The sequence below is a fragment of the Apteryx rowi genome, unplaced genomic scaffold (assembly GCF_003343035.1).
Source record: "Apteryx rowi isolate R43461 unplaced genomic scaffold, aptRow1 scaffold_481, whole genome shotgun sequence".
Lineage (NCBI taxonomy): Eukaryota > Metazoa > Chordata > Aves > Apterygiformes > Apterygidae > Apteryx > Apteryx rowi.
The window spans coordinates 54,088-69,543 of record NW_020450740.1 but is presented as its reverse complement, the minus strand read 5'-3'; the positions used below and the strand labels follow the sequence as shown (position 1 = coordinate 69,543).

Sequence of the window (15,456 nt, the reverse complement as noted above, 5' to 3'; positions counted from 1 at the left end):
AGAATCCACAAAATTATATTACTTTGTCTTAGGTAAACAAGTGAGAAAATGGAAGGAAAGGAAGGGGTTAAACTTGGCTATTTGGTTTATTCTTGCTTTCAGTGATCAGCTGATCAGAAAGAAGGAAAATGGAAAAGGACAAAATTTAATACAAAGTTAAAGATTCGAATAGTGTTTAATAATTAACTTTGTCTTCTCTGTAACCAATGTTTTAGCAAATATGAATTTTTCATAATTTTTGTAATGAAATGGACCTTATAATTTAAACTTTGTGTATAATGGAATGGGTTTTGAAAGACGTTAAATATATACTTAACAGGAATTACAGTGCAGCAAGATACGAGAAGGCCAAGTTTCACTGGAATGTGATGCATTATGCAAGGAAATGAAGCGGAAGGCATCTGAGGTAATTTATCTATTGCACTTATAACTTATTCTCCCTGCTTCAAGAAAAGGGGGGGAAAAAATGAACAAAACTATTTTTTCAAGACAATAGCAGCAAGAAATGCAACATGATCAAGTAAGTGTGTGTTGAATAGAACCTGCCTTTTCAGACTGTTAGGTTTGGCTTAATGTGGAAAAAATAAGGGTGGTGAGAATAACATTGTTTGCAGGCAGTGTTAATTAACTTAATGATATACTATGCTAATGTAATATTCTTATCTTCCTGATTTGTGCGTGCATGCCCATGTGTGTTAGAACTGGTTCTTTCCCCTTTGAGAACAAGCAATGATCAACGATGGTAAAATCTTGATGTTGTAGGATTAAGGCCAGCTACTTCACAGAGCATTGTTAGATCTGCTTTCTTGTGGAAATTATGCAGCCATCGTTGGACAACTTAATCATTCATGATAGTGTGATTCTACCATACTGTATTAGTTACCCTGAAGCAGAGGAATTGAGTTTTTAGCAATTGCAGCCTGTTTTAAATGTGACCTCTCCCCAGTTCTGTTGTTTTATGGAGTTCAGAAATTGCTGCAAAATGTCATGTAGTGAGACAGAATATCTATCTTGCTTTTGTAAGCTTTTTATAAAAACATAAACAGGACTGGTACATACATTGCTTGGCTTTTATTGGGTAAGTGTGAGATGTAATAGAGACACAGCTCAAAATCTCTTTGGATAAAACTGACTTCTGCTTGCTTCTGCTCAGAAGAAGAGAAGCAGAATCCTGCTCAGGATTGATATGCAGGTTTTCACAAGTATCACATAAACAAAATCCTACAATTTTGCTAGTTGATCAGCTTGATGAGCCTCTTGGGATATGCCTCTAAAAATCCCAGCAGCAACGAACAGTTGCAGTATGAGTGTGGAGTTAAGTTTGTAGGATGTGGAGTGCATGAAAGAAGGTAGATCGATTTAAAAACCCGCATGAGCTGAGACCCAGGAGCACATTCCAGTGTGGGTGTACCTGGACTTGCTAATGGCTGAATTCTCCTAAGGTAGCAACAAGTGATCTTGCTGAAATAAGTTGTCTGTCTGAAAAATACTTGTATTCTAGCACAAGTTTTTTTAGAAGTATTTGAGAACTTCTAATTATTTTCTTAGGTTAAGATTTTACAGCTGTTTCATTCTAAGTTACTATATTACTTAGGTAGATACTACCTCCTGTTTCTTGCTCACACTGCTGTAATCTACAGCAAGCAAAGGTCTCGTGCAATGAGCAAATGACTGCAAGTCTCCACTACAAGCGATGCTACAGTCGTGTGGCATAACCTAGCTATGTGTACCATCCTCACAGAAGAATGTGGATTTGTTTGGTTGTTTTTTTTCTTTTTCTGAAGTTGTAAATTCTCACTAGGCAGTTTTGTGCAGCCTGTGTTGACTTGAAAATGATGTGCTAGAATTAGTAAATGACAAAATAAGTTTACTGCAATGTGTCAAGACTGAACAATGTGTCTGTTAAAAATCGCAGCCATTTACAAAGAGAATTTAGTTTGCCATTGCAAAATGACCATCAGTGTCCAAAAATGAAGTGTGTTAACTCTTATAAATAATGTATAGCAACTAGTGAGTGTGCATTTCTGAGTAATTCATTTCTTTACTGTATATTTTATTATTAAAGAAATAGTTCTAGAAATATTTTTCCACACTGTGATTATATTGGTTAATTTCCCTCCACCTGTAAATCTCATACAACTGTAACCACACCAGTGTAAAAAGCTTTTCTGTTGCTTTATTCCACATTTGTGATTTACTCTTTTTCTTTTGCAGCTGATGTTCTGCCATTAGATGGCAGTAAAATATCAGGAGGCTAGTTAGTTGTGCAGTTTTTTTGCATGATACTTTGCAACTACAGATGTGCATGGCTGACAAGATCTTTTGTATGCTGTTCTAAAGAGAGTCTCCGTCACTGCGTCTAGTTTTATAAAATTCTTAATTAAAATTTTTTTTGAGATACGTGATTTAACTTTAAAAGCCACCTGAAAACCTGCAAATATGATGATGTTTTATTGGCCTTGTCCTCAGTGCACACAGTTTCAGCTACGGTGTTAAAAAGCATGAGCTAGTGTGCGTCCTACTTGATCTTCAATAGCTCTTGGATTATAAATTGTTTGGAACAAGTTCCATCTGTGCAAACCATATTTAGTAAATTGTCATTGATAGTATGCAAGTCATGATAAACCTATATATATAAAAACATATCTATCTATACACACACCCACCAGTTATTGTTAGGATCTTTTTTAATTTCAAGTTATAAGTCAGATTTTTGCATTTTACTTTGCTAAGGTGGTAATTCAGAGGCTACAGTACTAAAGGTCCAAGAAATGTGTACAAGAAGAAGGCAGATCACAGTGATACTTCCAAAATATACTCTCCCTGTTACTTCTGTTATTGTAGGTCTCGTGATCTCTGACCATGGGAACTTCTGAACTAGAGCTGGTGTCAGTGTTTAATGGTCTTTGCGTTTTTCTCTCGTTAGCTTGCCTAATCCTTTTTTTTTTTTTTTTTTTTTTTTTTTTTTTTTTTTNTTGCCTGCATAAACCTTTGGCATTTATAACATCCTGTGTTACTGAATTTGTAAGTTTAGCCATATACTGGGTGGGAGAAAAATACTTCCCTCTGTGAACCTGCCTCCTGATAATTTCACTTTATGGGCCTAGTTTTTGTGTTATGAAAAATAATTGATTTATCCCTATTCAGCATCTTCTCACCTTTCAGGATTTTATGTGCCCCATTAATCATCTGCATTTCACGTGACACATCCTAGTTATGCTCTCTTTGTTAGATGGAAGCCACTCCATCCTGTTACCCTTTGCGTATGTTCAAGCTCCACATCTTTCTGATATTGCTGGACCAAAACCAAATGCAGGAACTTAGATTCAAGGGCACCCTATGTTTATATATTGGCATGTTTTCTGTTTCATTCTTTCCCTAATAATTCTTAGTATTTAATTTGGCTTCTTCAATGCTACAAAACACTTCTGTAGAAGTATGACTTAAGATTTTTATGACTTTTGCATGATGAAGTACTTCCAGTTACATTCACAGTTTGCGTTACCCCTTGGGCCATAAAGCAGTTTGGGTATGCATTATCCAAAATATATCATATTCAGTACAAATGTAGAAGTTACCTTTCACTTTAGTAGTCATGGAGTATTTAAAGCACTTGGAATGAAGTGTGTGTGTATGAATTACATACTTATACAGGTATTACCTGTATATGTAAATGGTGCTGAATTAAGGATTAAGATGCTGACAACTTAGAGTAACTATCTCTAGCATTTTTCCTGGCTGTTAGTGAATAAACACTTTTTTTTTTTCCAGGTTTTGTATTTGTTGGTTATGCTTGTCAGATTAAAGTGAGTCAGAAGCCCAATTTATAACCTGGTAGCATCCACTATGTGCTCGATGTTTTCCAAACATAAGATGATACAGCTTTTTTCCCAGAATATTTTATGATCTAAATAAATTAAAAGCTCACCCGATAGAGGTTTTGCTCACTTTTGCTGAGAACCAGTCTATAAAAAGTAATTATAATTCTATGAGCAAATAGATTTAGTTGTTCTTTACAACAGTTGCTCATCATTTTCTGTGTCTGGATAGATAAAAGAAGCTGAAGCCAAAGCTGCTATTGAAGAAGAGAAACGAAGACAACAGGTATCAACCTTTCTTTCTCCTCGCACACTGCATCACTTTATTCTTTTAGTAAAGCATTTATTTTACATGCAGCTAACGATACAGTTCGTAAAGTGATATTCACAATCCTCCCCGTCAGCTGATGTCTTACACTAAGAAGTCTGTGTACTGTGAATGACTTACAATGGTTAAGAGTCCAAATATTTTCCCAAACAATTTTCATAATTTTATGCAAAATGATAATTAAACTGATTCATGTTGCATTAATAGAACTGTGTATATTATAGTTTATTTTTAAAATACCAGGTACTCTGAATTTTTATTAAATGTTTTATAATATATAAAAAATAGAATTGCTCAATGGGCTCCATAGCCATTTAAATTTTGACTGAAGCTTTTTTCAACCATGAAAGAATGAGAAAGCATAAATGAGTCATTGCCCTTTGAGATCTCTGAAGGGGGAAGAATGTGTATTTACTGTAATTGCTATTGTTGTCATTAGTTGCTGCTGTTGTCTGTTGTTGGTGAATGTATGTTGACAGCATTGTAATCCAAGAGGTTTCCGTGCCAGCTGCCTGGTCTCTAATACTGATCTTATTTCAGAGAATGACTGTAAGCTTGGTTTGATGGTGAAGGCTTGGTCGGGTTTATCATCTAGAGGCTATAGTTCTAATGAACTCCTTCCAACTAGCTAATGCATCTATACCTGTGATAGAGCATTTGACACAAAATCACATTCCAAGTCCAGTAGGTGATTTATGATTCTCCTTTTACTCATTTATCAAAACAATTATGTATTAAACTTGCATCTTCATCTGGATTTCACATTCCATTCTTATCCTTATCGTAGAGCAGTGGCTTGCCCTGGCTCAAAGGGGAGCAAGGGAGGCGTATTCCCTGGACTGACTGCCCGGTGCTGCTCGCCCAGTCTCGTTAGAACGTTCTTGCATGGATAGTTCTTCTGTGGTCCGCGCTTGAGTTATGCCTGCTCTGATTAATTGCATAAAGGCTTTGCTAAAGCATCATGCACACTAATCAGTGCTCTAGCAAGGCCTACTTTTTTTTTTTTTTTTTATGGAAGTATGTCCCTCATGCTGGACAAGCATGCAGTATGCTCCTGTTGTCCAGGGCATCAGGCATTGGTCTGTGATCATCTTGTCATGTTTCTTGTTACATTCATGCCTCAGCTGTCTACAATATTGGTCTACGTATCCCTGCATATGACTCGGTTCATCTGACTCTTTTTTTTTCTCTAAACTGAGCTTAGAAATATTAGTTCCAGGATTTAGGTCAGGAAGTGTAGCTTGCATGCAAGTACTTGAAACTTTTTGTCTAGGCAGTGATAATCTACAACTGACAGTGCTGCAACCTGAATACAGAAGTGCACCAATGGACATTTAAAGATATAAAGAATAAGGATACAATTCTTAAACTATAAGTCCGAAGTTGTTGGTGTTTGTATTGCACTGATTTTTTTTTTCGTGGAGGAAAACAAGAAGGCATTCAGTGACTAATGATTTCTGCCTCATAATCACTTAACTTATAGTCCTTCCAGAGAAGTCACTGTATTGAGACTTCTCAAATATTATAGCAGATTTGCTTGACCAGTGCAGTGTGCAATATTAGTTTTGTCTTCTTGAATTTTCAGCAGTGACTGTTTCTCTCTGCAGTCATGCTGCCATTGCTTTTTACTTGTATATTCACTGAAGTCTCACAGTGTCAGTCCAGCAGTCCACTGTGCAATATATAGCAACAACTTGGTGGTTGCTGAGGTTGGAAGGGATGGACCTTGCCTTCAGGGAGAGAAAACTTCACCAATACGTGATCAAGCCTATTAAGTTTGGTTTATAATGGTCAGTTGTATAGCACAATAGCAAAGATTATGCTATGACAACACTAATAAATAGGGTCTAAAATTCCACACCGTTCCTATCATCAGGTAGTGCAGATACTTTTATCTAAAATTGATTCCTTTCCAATTTGATTTCATAAATCTGCTGTCTGGTGATGCAAATGGAGCACCTCACTGTCATAGGCTGTTGGGTCCCTTTATACTCAATCAATGTATATTCTTACTCCCTTCTGACAAAAGTGTGCGTCTTGTACCATGTTCCTGATCTCATTAGCACATTCATGTATAAACTGATCATCTGATAGTCACAGCTTTTTGAGGCCTATTTTGATTAGTGCTTTAGTAAATCCTTTATACACACACTAGTCAATGCTGTGGCTAAGTCTACAGATTTATATTTTGGTATTTGCTATATTTCTTAGTAGCTTCTGTTAATATCATTTAGGGATAGAATATTCCTTGCTTCTTAGTTGAAGGGGAGAGGGCTGGGTTAGGCACCTAGTCATGCCTTTAGCAGCTAGACTTTCCTTCTGCTTCCAGTTCAGAGGCATGTTGTGAGGCCAGGGTTTCCACAGTTGCCAGAGGTGGAAAACTCAGTGCTATGATTATTTAAGTTTAGATCAAGCGCTCTCTGTCCCATTCCAGCCTATAAAACTTTTGGTGAACTTCTCTAGCTCAGTTGATAGCAAGGAGTGGTTCAGTACTGAAAGTTGGAGACTCAAACCTGAATTATAATTTAATGAAATACATGGTTTTTTTTCCCCTCCTTTTTTCTTAGAAAAATATCTTAACATCTCTTTAGAAGCCTTGAAAGTCAAGCACCCCCAAATTCTGTAAAACACAAGATCTGCAATTTCAGGATGCACCATGTATCTGTATAATCAGTTTTATTTGTATTCATTTAACTGTATATTTAGGGCTGCTTCTCCTTTCAGTGCGGGAGAAGTGTAGAGAATAACACAGAGGAGCAAAATTCAGCACCTGGGCAACAGTAAACTGGACATTATCTAACTTTCAAATTTGTTTGAAAAAATTGCATTTCATTTTACTTTTAATCTGTCTATAGACAGAAGTTAAGTTCTTACTCTATATAAAAAGTTAGAGCCTGTTTAGGTTGAAAAATAAGGTAGCTTACTGAAGACAAGGCAGAACCATTACTTTATTATTCAGAGGTCATTGAGGTTACACTATGACTGAGAGTTCTATAAAATCCATAGGTAGCTTTGTAAGGACAATGGTATCTTCAAATTATGTATACAATAATATGTATTCTTGTTCCTCGTTTTGTGTTTTGTTTTTATAATGTATTTATTTTTAGCCAGATTCTATAAGGAGCAGTAGGTAAGCAGTTCAGTACCCTTTATATAATTGCTGAAATCCTCTATCTTGATTCAGATTACTGCAATACCTGAGGCTTTCTGCTTTTAACCCTTGCAGATCACAAGGATATAATATGTGCAAAACTCCTGTGTCACATCTGTGTAAAACAAAATCCTACTATATTATGCCTAAAACCTTAAGAACTCTATACTGGCCTTCAGGTTTTGGATTTTGAAAAATTCTTCCATTAAAATATTTTGTTTTTCCTAAAGAAGGATTAGATAGTTGTAAGTAATCTTGTTTCAAATAGACTGTGGGACTTGGTCTTAATTTTTCTGCCATATCATCAGAGAAGTGCCAGCAATTCCTGCCTTTATTAGGATACAAAGGGATAGACATCAAAATGGGTCCTTTTCTCCTGCTAATAGTGGTATCTGGCACAAGAAGGGAAGTAAGATATGCTTTGTGAAACTCTTACAAATATTTTCTGTCAGTAGAGGAATACCAGACATCATACAGTCTTGAGTTCCAAAGAAAAATYGTATTTACTGGAGAGTACTTCTCTGTCCACTTCCCAAAGCAGACTCATTCTTGTTTCTTTAATGCACCTACCTTATTGTCTTAGTCCTACTCTTCCTGGCAGCACTACTGTAGTAATCATGTAGACTTATTTTCTTTTGTAGCCAGTCTTTGTGTCTCTGTTCACTGTCCACGTTTCCTCTGCTTCAGCTCAGTCTCGTTCTTTTTGCCCAGCCATTCCCGGCTTGCCTCAACTCTACTTCTCTGATCTCCATTCTTTTTTTAGGAGTTTATCTAATATCTCTTTGTTCCCTAGCTCCTTGTCCCACGTTTTCTCTAGTAGTTGGTGATCTACCCCAAAATCCACATGATTGTCACAGCTTTTCTGTTTCTAACCTGAGTCTTGACTTTCCTTTAGAACACCTTTTCTGATCTTGTTCTTCCTAGCGGACAGCTGGCTCCAGGGGTCCTTGTTTTTCCTCTTTGGAGTCTGGCCCCAGTCTTGCCCTCCTTGTTCCAGCCTGCCTAATCCCGCTCTCCTACTCTCCAATCCAGGCACGACCCTGGAACTGCTATTATGGGTAGAAGCTTGACACTCCTTTTAATTTTCCCAGTCCCTTTGTGTTGTTTCTGGGCGTGAAGGCACATGCTTACAAGGTAATATGTACCTACTACAGTCAAATATAGGAGTCATAACACTTAGACAGGCAGAACAAAGATTCCATTTCTTAAGATTATAGCTGTTAACTTAAAATTTAGCTGAGCATGCAAAATGCAAAGAACTGGGGAGGGGAAAAGGATGGATTTGCTTAGGGTCAGCAAAGAGTGCATCTTTATTATGGGGATGTGTTTTCTTTTAGATTTCAGCCTATGCTCTTAGATATGTTATTGTAATAGTCTTAAAAATGCTCATGAGGACTTTTCTCTAATGGGAAAACGCATTATTTTAACCTATACCATGGAAATAGCAATCTCGTCTTGGCTTAAGATATTCAGTCTGAGATTAAAAATATCACGTAACATTTCAGTTGGTTACATTTTTGGCAGTGTTTTATAAGAAACTGAATGATTGTTTAGTACTTGGAAGCCAAGTGCCATATAACCATGAGATGTGGTGCAGCCATCTCATCTTCAAGGAATGTGTAACTTTCATTAGCTGACATTTATTTTTATAAATGAACCTTGGGAATATTATTTGAATGTTTCATCGTTCTTAGTCCTGACACGACATCAACTATTTCTCCTGTTTTTCTTTATCTAGGCTGAACTGGAAGCTTTTGAAAACAGGTTAAAAGGACGAAGAAAGAATAAGAAGAGAAAGGATGAAGTAGAAGTTGAACAATCATCGTGGCAAAAGTATAAGAACTTCATTATGCTGCCAGTGTTTGGAGTTGCTGTTGTCATGCTTGCATGGCTCATGGTCTACAATGACTGAAATGACTCTTAAATATTTAATATACCTCAGTGGGGTGTTAGGTAACTATTATTGCTATAATGTTAGTCTGTGTATAATAGAACTTAATATACATAGATTATGTACGTATACTATTTGCCAAAAAAGTACAGGGTTGGGAAGGAGTATTACCTTTTGTGCTACTACATTCACGGCACAAAACTGTGAATTCAGACACTGAAAGTAAAGAAATAGTAGGTTTTAGTCTACACTGAAGTGCTGATGTAACTTACCTGGCTGAGGTCTGTTAACATTTATTTTATTATATTGTTACTTTTTTGTGTCCATTCCACAAAATTAAGAGTAGTTTAGCATAAAATGCTTTACCGAATATTTGTTTCCAGTAAAATAAATTTAGTGTTTTGTTAAATATTAGTACTTTTATGCGAGTCTTCATGGTGTATCACACAAAACATAATAATTCCTGTGCTTCATGTCAGTTTTAATGATAACTAATGGGGAACTTCACATCAGTTAGATTTAAATAATCTGTGGCCTCGTATCAGAATTTTTAGAGAAGGGAAATGTGAGCTATCTTCCAAGTCTGCTGTAACACAAACAACGGGCCACCTTACAGACTGCTTTTTTTCCTCTTCCTCAATGTTAAACCAATGGAAAGCTTCGTTTAGTGGGCAGATGCAAGGACTGAACATGGGTGAAGTAGTTTCAGTGCACAGGGGTGTGTTCTCATCACTGCTTTCTAGTGTTGGTTCCAGGGGGCAATATGAAACTAAACTTAGAGCATCTTGAGTATTTCCATAAATAAATGTCACATTTTAATATTTGCATAGATGTACAAAAAGGTAAAGTAATTGAATAATTTAACTATACAATTATGTAGTTCTGAAGTCATCTGGATGGTGCTTGCTAATCATGTCTGAACTATCTAATCTTTTAAATGTTTAGGTATTTTCTTATTGATACTAGAATACCTTGCTTTAGGGTGTCAGTACTGAAATGTCACAGGGTCCTGTTTGCTGGTAGAACTGAAAGATTTTCAGAGCTTCAAAACTATATGAGAAGCTATGTTGTCTCAGCTAAATAAAAAACTGAATTTTAAATCTCTACTAGAAATTTTATGCTGATAAATGAGCAACAAACGGGCCTACTTATAAGGTATTTTGAAAGATAAGGCACAAAGTTGGTGGTTTATGGAGTTTCATTAGTGGGTTTTTCCTTTCCTCTTTAGCAGCAAAGGGCATTAGATTGCCCCTGTAATATAGGCATATAATTTTACTGCAAATTCTGTAAAGGCAGCAGGACCATTTGCATGAATTAGTAGAGAAGACTGCAGTTGGTTTAAAAACTGGTTTATTCAACATTTAGCCCACTTGTAAAGGCACCTAATATTAGTCTGAGTCAATCTCTGGTTTTAATTAGCAGCAACAGAAAAAAATAGGAAAGCTATAATAGGCAACAGCTTTTAGATTGTGTAGAGATTTCCGAATTGGAAAAAAGTCTCCATTTCTTTGATCATCTAAGTTGGGTGAAAGAGAAGAGATGAGGAAAACTTGGTCACATTTGGCATGGATTGGTGCTGTTTAATAGTTTGTTTTTGTTTGTTTTTTTAATTGACTTTTTAAAAAAGGACTCTACTTGCATCATTATGTCAGGCCATTAGTATGTAAAGATACAGAATTAGTTGAAATTGCACCAGGCACTTACAGTTSCTTCTCTGTTGAATTATTTTATAGTATAAGGAATAAACCATTTTCCATGTTGTTACTTTAATATTTTTCTATAATATTGATGCCCAGAAGATAATTCTGTATCTAAGTGTTGTTTCTTTAAGTGAGGCAATGCTATTATGTGACTGCTATGCCGGTAGTTCTCCTGTCACTGAGAGGAAAAAAGGGAGAGTTTTGTTCAGCTAAAGTAAAATGTGATCCATTGTCCAAATATACAAAAAAATACCTTTGTAGCTGAAGTATTCAGATCAACATGAATGAGGCCATTGTGGAAACAGCTTTTATTTTACGTGAAAATAACTCATTTTTTTCTGTTTACTGTTAGCTGTTTCTTTGAAGAAGTACAAAGTAAAGTTTTTTCCTTGCCTCCATGGCAAAGAGAGAAGAAATAGCTATAAAAATGAACTGCACTTGAATTCTATGCTTGAAGTTAATCTTAGTGTTCTCTTGCTTTGAATATTTTGTTGTATTTATGTGAAATGTTGGAGAGGAAAAGATCTGCTTCTCGTTGATCATCTTTAACTGTATATTATAATAAGAAAGCATGCTGGTCTTTAAAATTAATTCAATTCATATAAACAGACATATTCCCCTTGCAAAAGGATTTGTATCTCTCCTGAGCCTCACATATGTGAGACAGCCCTATCTTTGAAATTTTATTCAAAATAGTTGTGTGTATCTTATCCAACTGTACAACAGCATCTGAGTCATTTGCATTCTGGTCTGTCTACTATAAGCTGTGCCTGCTGAACCAGATATTTGTTTCTTGGCATAAAAAAGTGTGTGGGTTCACCCAATCTGCAGTTTAATAGATGATTGCCTTCTATTTGTTTTTTTTTACAGTTAATTTTTTTGTCTTTTGGTTGGAGCTCTGCGTGTTGTGAGCATGACGATATTTGGAAGTACAAGGTACAAATAAAGTCACCTGTTATTCAGCATACATGAAGTGTTGATAGTAAATCTAGAGGGGAAATACTGAACTGAAGGTAGTTTTTTCAGCAATTTAAATGTACTATACTGTTGCATAACATGATGAGCAAATATTGTGAATGTTAACAGTTTACAAAGAAAATGCATATTGACAAGCATACATTGGAACAAATGATGTAGTATGGCCTGATGCTGAAGGGAAACATAAAGACAAGACTTAATATTCAGAATATCTAGCTACATGTACAATGCAAAATTGTTCAGGTTTTTTCCTGATTCTGGGTACGTTCTAGTGAGTACTGTCATCTCTCCACTGAACTAAGGTGCTTACAAATTGTCAGTGTTTTGGATTGTGAGATCCTTGGGCAATTTTGTTCCCTGTAACAATAACAAGGGCATTGTGTATTATAGTTTAATGGAAAAATCAAGTCAGACAATAAATGCATCAAAAGCAACTTGAAAAATCTTTTTGTTTGTTCCAAATGTTAGTATACTTAATGCAACAAACTTTTCCTAAGTGGGAATGACTGCCATACTGAAATGGAAGTTGTAGTAGAACTAGTAACTCTTTGTTCCCCTCTTTGGCAGTGATAGTTCTCACTATTTAGGTTAATACTGAAATTATGTAATCATGTTCCTTTATTTTATTCGTCTGACAAAATTATGAGAATGGGATGGGGAAGTAGATTAAGATAAAATGAATGGGATGGACTTGGATGATTTTTTGCCTCACGTGGGGGTATATAGATGAATTATTAAAGATGTTCTTCCGGACATTAACTACTAGAGAGTGAAATATTACTATGCAGATAGCACCAAAATTTGTTCATAAAAGCTTCTATGCTTGATTTTGTCCTTAAAGCACTGAACTATGAGTGTTTATGATCTCTCAGTAGTTCTTGTTTCAGATCTAGAAGAGTATCTTTGCTGTACATCAGGCTTTCTGAGAGTGATGTATTTGTGTGTGCTGTGGGGTTAAAGAGCCAAGAGCATACTTGGTCTGAAGGATGTTCCTGTGCCAGGCAGCAGAAGCTTTATCTGCGTGGTAGCTGCTCCGTGGGGCATGGCCTTGGGTGGAGTATTGTTGTGTGGGAAGGTCGTGCACAGGTGAGGCCTCTCCTCACTTTTGTTAAGTTCAGATATACTTCTACTATTAATTCATCCTGTTGCCAGTTGTTGTTCATGGGCATTTAAGGTACTCCCTTTTTCTGCTTTATGAATGTTAATTTATATTCATATCTGCCCTTCTAGTTCAACCAAACCAATCAATTGCTCTAAAGAAGTATAAAATTAGAGGATTCTGTAGTGATTTATGTTTACCAGGAAGTGAAATGCACAGGAAAGATTAGAGGAAAACATGTTAAGTCACATTCGCTACAAGATAATGAGACATACACGCTTCTTTCCACTAATGATAACATGTTAATGAATTATTTGTACTCTGTGTTAAAGTGTTTTTATGCTATTCTACCAGAAAACAAGTTTCTGCTGGATTACTGTATCAGTATCACCATCCATGATGTAATGAAGTTAGTCTCAAGATAGCCTAAATGGTAGTTTTTCTGTCTAGAAATAAGCAATAGTCTGAGGGGAAAGTGGCTTAATTCAACTAAGTATTATTTAATATTTCTCAAACAGTGATTTTTTTCATAAAAATTGCCAAGAAAAACAGAACTGAGCTCAGTCTTTCTGTGTGCTGTACTTTGTAATCAGCATGTCTGAATCTTGTAGTTATGAAACCACAATTTGAATGACTACTGAACTTGAGGGAATTAGTATGAGATTAGGAGCTGAGATTGGTTTAAGGATTGGAATTCATGGTATTACTGCCAAAGAGCACACATCCTCAAACCAAGGCCAAGCTTGCTTTGGGATTTGAGCCATGTACTGCACCTCTTGGTTTTCAGTTTTCATTTGTTTTTATCATAATTTTTTGACAGGGCTAACTAATCTCTGTAAAATACTATAGTAACGGACTATGGTTTAACACCTTTTAATCACCATTACAGCCTGAAATAATTGTTGCCTTCCATTAAAAGATTTGGAGGCATTGTATACATGCTTCCAAGTCTTGCCCCATGTTTTTCCTTTATCAGTGCAATAAAAAAAAACAAAACAACCCCTCCTTCCAGAGGGAACTTTGGGTGAAAAGAACGCAGAATTGGATTATTTTGAGCAGAAGTATTTATGTACAGTGGCACTCCAGAAGAACAGAATGCCCAATCCATGCCCCATGAAGCTTACACGCAAGCTACAAGTGACCTGACCTAAATCCAGAGGTATGGTAACAAAGGCATTTGGAGAAGAAGCTGTCAAAAAAAATAGGTTTGCCTTACAGGCTAATAGATGCACATACATGCATTGTGTGTGTATGTAAACATAGATCCACATTTATATATTTTATATAAGAGGGGCAACATCTTGAATGAGAGCCAGAGTGGTGACCAGTGATTGAAGCCAGGTTCATGCATAGAGGCTGTGCTCATAACAAAAGTTACCTAGACGCGAATACATTCTGGGGCATTTTCTGCCTTAAGTTTTTAATGATAGCATTTCAGTAGCACTAACAAATGCACAAGTACAAAGGCTTCCCTTTTTTCTGTGAAGCAGAAGCTCAGAACCGAGGCCTAGGAACAGGTAACAGCGACAGCAGCTGTGGCTGCCGGAAGGGTCCTGCACTGTTTCTGTTCTGGTAGTGCCTACTCCTGTGCGCCAACTGTGCTTTTCTCTTGGCGAGTTGATCATTTTTGGATTGTGCTTGTGATCTCAGTTACATAGGTGGGTCCTGGCTTCAGCTCCCTGGAGTTTGGCGTCTTCAGTGGCTCCATATACGTGGATCTAGTTGCACGTTTTGGAAGCCGTTCCCTGAGGGGGAGAGGGCATTTGTCCATCTGGCATTCGGAGCCTCAGGAGCCCCTTGCTGCCCCTTGGCCCTTGTTGCTTCTAAAGCTCCAGCCCTCCACCGTCGGCGCCGCGCTCCCTCGCGCGAGCGGGACACGTGGGGGCGTGCGCCGGCCTTCGAGCCGTGTTTCGGGAAAGGAGCTAGTGAACCGTCCCCGGCGCCGAGGGCCTTTCCCCCGCTGGAGACCCCCTTCCCGGCCCCCCCTCCTGTGCCGCCGGCAGCGCCTGGCACGACTTTAGACGGGGGACGAGGGCATTGCCGGCCTGCCGCTACTCTGTGCGGGAGCACAAGTGCTAACGTTCAGGGTCTGCTGCCAGGCTCCCCCACCTCGCATCCTCGGCGCCGCCGCCGCCCTGCAGCGCGGCTCCCAGCGCGCCCCGGGGGCTGCGCGGCGGCGCGGCTCGGTCCCGGGGCGGTGAGGGCGGCTCCCGGCGTTTCGTCGAGGTCAGCGCGGCCGGGAGCCGTCCCCTACCTTTCAGCTTCGTTCTTGGACATAAGCAAGCCATTGTGCTAGGGAGAAAAGCGTTGCAATCCTGCAGGCAGGACCCTTTCCCTCTCGGGGGTGAAACTAAGACTGTTGCCTGATCGAAATGTAAAATAAAGAGCAGCCAGAGGCCGGGCGGGCTCCCCGTCGCCCGGAGGAGCTCTGTGCCTGGGCTGGGCTCGCCACCCCTTGCGCTGAGCTCCGCGCTGCAGCGCGCCGGGCCGG

General features: G+C 38.0%; 1 protein-coding gene across 1 annotated transcript in view; it reads left to right on the top strand.

Moving 5' to 3' along the window:
* Nucleotides 1-11,855, top strand: part of NFXL1 (nuclear transcription factor, X-box binding like 1) — a 53,746-nt gene extending 41,891 nt beyond the window's left edge. The window contains exons 20-22 of the mRNA XM_026078618.1: nt 320-406; nt 4,051-4,104; nt 9,036-11,855. Of these exons, the coding sequence (XP_025934403.1) occupies nt 320-406; nt 4,051-4,104; nt 9,036-9,209 (315 nt within the window). The 3' untranslated portion in view covers nt 9,210-11,855. The remainder of the gene's footprint in view (nt 1-319; nt 407-4,050; nt 4,105-9,035) is intronic.
* Nucleotides 11,856-15,456: the final 3,601 nt, after the last annotated feature.